The sequence below is a fragment of the Mucor mucedo genome (genome assembly GCF_025094135.1).
Source record: "Mucor mucedo strain NRRL 3635 chromosome Unknown EV154scaffold_249, whole genome shotgun sequence".
In the NCBI taxonomy this organism is placed as follows: domain Eukaryota; kingdom Fungi; phylum Mucoromycota; class Mucoromycetes; order Mucorales; family Mucoraceae; genus Mucor; species Mucor mucedo.
The window spans coordinates 41,943-47,942 of record NW_026252533.1 but is presented as its reverse complement, the minus strand read 5'-3'; the positions used below and the strand labels follow the sequence as shown (position 1 = coordinate 47,942).

At 36.2% G+C, this 6,000-nt stretch overlaps 1 protein-coding gene across 1 annotated transcript; it reads left to right on the top strand.

The window, feature by feature from the left end:
* Nucleotides 1-3,322: 3,322 nt before the first annotated feature.
* Nucleotides 3,323-4,239, top strand: EV154DRAFT_488459 (uncharacterized protein; the record flags this gene model as incomplete). Its single annotated transcript, XM_051599120.1, has 4 exons — nucleotides 3,323-3,348; nucleotides 3,460-3,732; nucleotides 4,139-4,170; nucleotides 4,205-4,239. 4 exons carry the CDS (start codon nucleotides 3,323-3,325, stop codon nucleotides 4,237-4,239), a joined length of 366 nt encoding a protein of 121 aa, XP_051450478.1.
* Between the last annotated feature and the right edge of the window lie 1,761 nt (nucleotides 4,240-6,000).

Here is a 6,000-nt window from a genome sequence, read left to right as displayed (position 1 = left end):
CACCTGGTAACACAGATATTCCAACGAATTTTTTTCCAATTTGGATTGCATGTAATGTGTCTTACAAATAAATGCCTTGCCTTTTCTCCAGCGCTGCCGAACAAATCGCTATGTAGATCTGTTCTGCATTTGATGTAGGGCTCTAATAGATAGGCAGTGATGGCTGGAAGTTAACATATTTTTCTGTTGCGAATCGATTCTCTACTCATATCACCACCTACCTGCACATCAGCCAATCCAGAATTCAACTCAGACGGTTTAATACTTTGATAGTACGTAAGCAATACAATCGACGGCCTTCAATTTTCCAATACATATCCACCTATATAGATGAAACAATCTACCAAAATAAAATGTCATTGTTTCTGCAGGTCGTACTTGCAATCGATACTGGTAGAATTGATTTAATGACTCCCATGTTTTGTCATTCGGTTACTGCTTAAACTATGATCATCCCTTCCTTGATTTTTTTGAATGACGTCATTGTCTAAATTTAATTCCAAATTAGTGTTCCATCAGTCATCACCTCCAGGGCACATCAATGCAAAATGTAAGGAAATGTATGAACTGTGACAGTCATTCTGTTTTTTGCGAAAATTCATTTACAGTTGAAAAGACGACGACCTCACTACTACCTTTTGTATTTTCATCTGGTACCGTTGCATCCGCAGTATATGCGACAACTTTGTCTGCAATAGGTACATCCTATACCCGACCAAGTCCAGGATTTCCACGTACGTGAACATACAAATGTTTGACAACATCTTGGCCAGGAACTTTGTTTGCCGAAAATCTTTGTCTAGCATTTTCCAAAAAAACGGACATGCGGTTGTACGACATGTCTTATTTGATTCGACTGAGCAACCAACTGACGATCCAAAACTTCATTGAAATTGATATGCGGCTGGACGTACACGTTAGGATCACTAAAGCAAACCTGAACAAAAACATGCTTTCAATCATCGCTGACGGTTAATGGATCGAATCGGCGATAAGTTTCTCCTTCGATTCTAAACGAGAACGATCCTTAATTTGATCCACTGAACATCTCATCCTTGTAATCCTCTCCGAAAGAGGTAACTGCAAACGCATTGTTCTACATTCTCGTATTTTTTTTTGAAGTCCGTACTGGTAGGTAGCTCACCTGTCAAACGATTTTGCATGAGAATGGTTGGCATAGCTTTGATTTCAATTTTGACTTTTCTATTACGGCAGTGAAATAAAAAATTTTGATAAGTTACTTGTTCTTTTTAAAACGGAAGCAGCATGGCATGGTAATAAGGTCATCTTTCCTTCATCTCTTGTTAATTATGACGTCCAAAAAAATCAGTAGTTGAATCTTCACGGTATATACTTCTTCGTTCACGAAGAATATTTTTCTTTTCAAAGTTAACAAGGCATACACGGTTCAAGTGGTGATCTCTGGCAAAATTTAGAATAAGTTTTTAAAAAAAAAGTTTGGGTTCCATTTCAATTTACCTGTTGGGGAACGTGAATTACTTCCAGAATCGGTGATGCTGGTCGCGTCATTCAGGATCTCATTTTTAATATGGGAGTCTCTACTGCTATCACTAGATCTCGGGGTTCTTGGAATGTTAATTCGACTTGATTTTTTCTACCTCCGGGCTTAACCGATTCCGCTGCGTTAAATCTTGCTCTGCTCCTGCGTCCAGGACTGCCTCCATTGAAATGAATAAATTCGTGATCACCAATGTTCGACATTTGTTATTGTTAGTGAAAAAAGGTGCCGAAGAATATCAAAGCTTTTTTATTTTGATTTTATAGTTGTGACACTCAATTTTTGGAAACAGCTATTTTATATTTTTTTCACTCAATGTTTTAGGAACTGTGTTGGTCGGGACTTACAGCCCCTACCAATTAACTCAATGCTAATACACATTTTTCCACTCTGTGTTTTGTGTACTACGTAGATCGGGAATGACAGCCCATCGCAATTCCTTAAGTATTTGTCATGCACATACATGTCTGTTGCTCGACCAGCGCTTCGCTTGGCCGTGCTTAATAAAAAATTATTAAATAAAAAAGTCCTTATTGCTAAATATGGTATATACTGCAAAGTCAAAACAATCATTAAAGCATTGCTTATGAACAAGTAATCATATAAAAAAATTTGATGCTTTGCCACTATCAATAAGTGTACCTGGGAAGTTTTTCCCATTGTTATTCTTGTAAGTTTATTTAAATAAGCTGCCACAGAAGGAAACAGGAACAAGAGGCAAAAACTACTTGGCGACACGAAGAAGGCAATGGGTTCGTTTAAAAAAAAGTTTTTTTATTAAGAAGGGGTTGGGGTTAGTACTAAAATCCAAAATATCGCTTTTCGAATAAATAACTAGTATTAATTTATGCTATTTACTATACATGGAGAAAACTACATTGAGTTTTAAATGAAGGATCAAAAGGATGTTTCACGGAACAGTTACCATGAGCAGGTTATTGAAAAGGATCAGTAGTTGAGATTTGACGAGTACTAGCAGATTGGATTAAGTGGATATTAATTAATGTAATGGTTCAGGCAATTTTTAAGGTTGGAGACGGGTGTTAAAAATGGATTACGAATAAACGTAATAGAGGATCGGGAGAGGATTTACTACGCTTTAGTCCTACAGGAAGCGGGAGTAATACTGAGAAACAAATTTATGACATGTTTTACAAGTAATTCCGTGGCCAGCAAGATATGCTTGTATGACTTTGGCACATGGTTGTACAGGGCGTTAGATAGCGGGCGCAATATACATATAAAAACTTTACCGAAAAGGTTTCAAAAGGGATTCAAGATTATAATTAAGTTATGTATATAATAATAATACTGACAAAGGCAATGACAAATTTTAAACATGCAGTAACACCAACTCGCAAGACAGTTTACCAAGCGGATTGCCAATGTCATTAACGGACGTAGTCCCTAACGAAATTGTTTTCTAACTATAAAAAACAGTTGATACCAATCGTTTGTTGGTGTAGACAATGCATACCTCACTGTTATTAATTTTTTAAATCTACACTGCGTCACCTCGAGAATCATTTCTTAAATAAAATATGCGGCGTTTTAAAATTCTAAAACTATGACATTTGTACAGGAACTTCCTGATATTTTGAAAATAATACGAACTTCCCGGAAAAATAGGCTCGTTTCGATACATACAATTTAACATAATAGATTACGGGTGATTGGGCAACTTCTTTATCCGGTAGTCACAAGGTAAAATCTTTACGTCATAAATTCGAATGTATTTTTTTTATTTTATAGTAAAGACACTGTGATTTTTTTCTATCTTTTTAACAAAGTTTATTCTAAAAAATGACTAAACAACTAGCTCTTTGCCGGTACGTATTTCATTATTTTGTCATTTCAATAAAACACACATGCCTAATGTCACCAATGTACTGATTACGGGAGTAATTAAATTCCAAAACGTTTTCCTTTTTTACAATTAGTCCGTTTATTCCTCCCTCCGTTCTCGTAACGAGTAAAAGACTTCTCTCCTCGACCACTTTTTGGTCTGGAGAACCGGAGAAGAGTCCGAAAAGAAGAAAACTCTTTGTCGTCCCTGTCGTTCCTCGCTTCCGTTTGTTTGTCTCGCCTTCGCGGCGTATTCGGGTATCCCCTCGTCGTCCTTTTCGTGGTGTGTTTCCTCCACCTGCTGTTTCTGCGTGTGGGTTTGCCGCGCCTCCGACACTTTTCCCTCTTCCTTCTTTTCTTCCGTTGAGGTTGGTGGAGAAAAGAAAGCGTTTTTCGGTTTTCTTCCCTTCTTTTGAGCCGGAAAACCAAAGAAAAAGAAAAAAGTTGTGACTTTCTTGGCCCTTACAGCGCCTAATAAAACTGCTAGTTTTGTTCCAATTTCATCATTTGTTCAAGTACAGTTAAAAATCCAGTAATTATTTCCTAAAGAATATTTTTTGTGAAGTTTGTTTTGATTTTCTTTTTATTTTAATGGGTTAAGTCAAATTCAAAATCCATGATTCGGTTTTCTCCAACGTCATGTACTGTAAAGTTTGTAATTCAAATTATATTCGTTGGAATTTTATAGTCTCATCGGATTTTTCGATAGAAAACATTTCTGGTTGTTGGATTAAGTAACAATGAACTATAAATATGTATACATATAATCGATAGGAAATTTGGTCTGATTTCCGCACTTACGAGGGGTAATTGTTAATTGTAGTAAATCGTCTCCTATAGCCCCTGATATTCTTGATTGGGTCATAGGAACATAAAATCCCAAAGTTCCGTAATTAAAACAAGGAAAGTTGACGGATAAAATAAGAAATTGAATCTTATACAAAAACACCGAACGTTTGTGAAATTAACTGGCGATTTAAATAGTCTAATCAGAAACGAATAACCGCTAAATTTAATCCATCCGGTAAATGAGAAGGTTTTAGATGACCTCCCTTATATAATTGGCTATTTTCAATTTGTGTAGGCGAGCATAAAAGAGGAAGACTTTGGAGATGTGCCAGCTTTAGGATAAAATAACTTCTAAAAACTGTAAGTTCTTTTTTATGGAAAGTGACAAAATCACAATACATTTACTTTATTTTATTTGTTCCTATTACAAAGCTATACGTTCTCCAAACGGTCAATATACAAAGGCAGCCAACGATAGACAATGCCAATCAAAAAAATCTTTTGAGATTCAGGTGTATCAATCGCAACAGTACCTGATTTAGGACTTTCAACTGCTCTAAAGTGTTTTCCACACGTCTTGATTTACCATCTTCCATGCTTAATATATATCACGTAATCTGATGCTGTTCAAAAAATGATTTAGCTTATGCCATGCATAGAATGACTAGGACAGCTATCACTCTTCACCCTTTCATATATTCATCCGTTGCAATGACGACCATATCCTGGGAATGGGAACTCTAGAAAACAATCCTGTGGACGCATTTTGGGGCTTACAAAGATTGATTTTAACATATTCAAAATGTTTATTCAGTTTTGGACCCTTACCAGTGACTAACACAGAATCTTGTCCTTTCATGCAAAAACACCAGAAACTATTATTGAACCATTGCCATTTTGAAATGCTGCCAGACAATCAATTTTGGCTATTCTTTCCCATTTCTCTCCAAATCCCCCATTGCTTAGATCCTGATGATGTTAAACGAAATGCTGCTAACCAGATCAAAATTTGTTGCACAAGTAATCGTCGTAAATGTTAATAGTGTCAGCCGAATGTCCTTTGCGTCAGTTAATTGCCAGTATATATAAGGGCGGTGTGAGCGTTATTCTCAATTTTAAAAAGCTACTCGCGATTGATTTTTCGGATTGACCATCCTGAAGCCCATGATCACCCGATTCGACTGTGTGAGAATGAATGGTGAACGAATAACTGTGTGTCTGCAGAAAAGAGTTCTTTGGATGGAATATTCCCTTTTTACCGTCTTGCTTTCGACTTTATTAGTGAATTAGGGAAGCTGTTCGACAATATTGACCTGAGAAGTTTTCGTACGAAGAAAAGTATTGTAAATGGCGATAATATCACTAGTCATTCCTAAGGTTGTGGAATCATGAAGCCGAGTCATGTCTAAGATTAGTCGTCCAGTAAGTTTCTGAACCCGATTTGTTTCCGATTGTAGTGTTGATAAAGTTCGAAAGCGATATTCCATCCTTTTTTGCAGGCGCGGTAGATGGAATTCTAAAGACTGAGGATTTTTTTTGAAAACTTAAAGGGAACCTGTTTTTTAAGCGCGGAGATCCAAAGAAACCAATAAATGTGAGCGCTTACCTGCAACGTACGCTATTAATTAGAAGTCAAATATAATATTTTTTCGTCTTCATCATTTGTATTCTCCTCTGAAACATTAGCAAAACTTCTATTAATTTTTTTAATACTATAAGTGTTATTATGGGTTTGATCATGGCAGTTGAAATAAAAAATGTGCGATCCACAATTTGATGGTAACCACATATATCTCTATCAGACAAACAGTTTAAATGTTGTTTGATATGGTTCCAATTTTATTTCG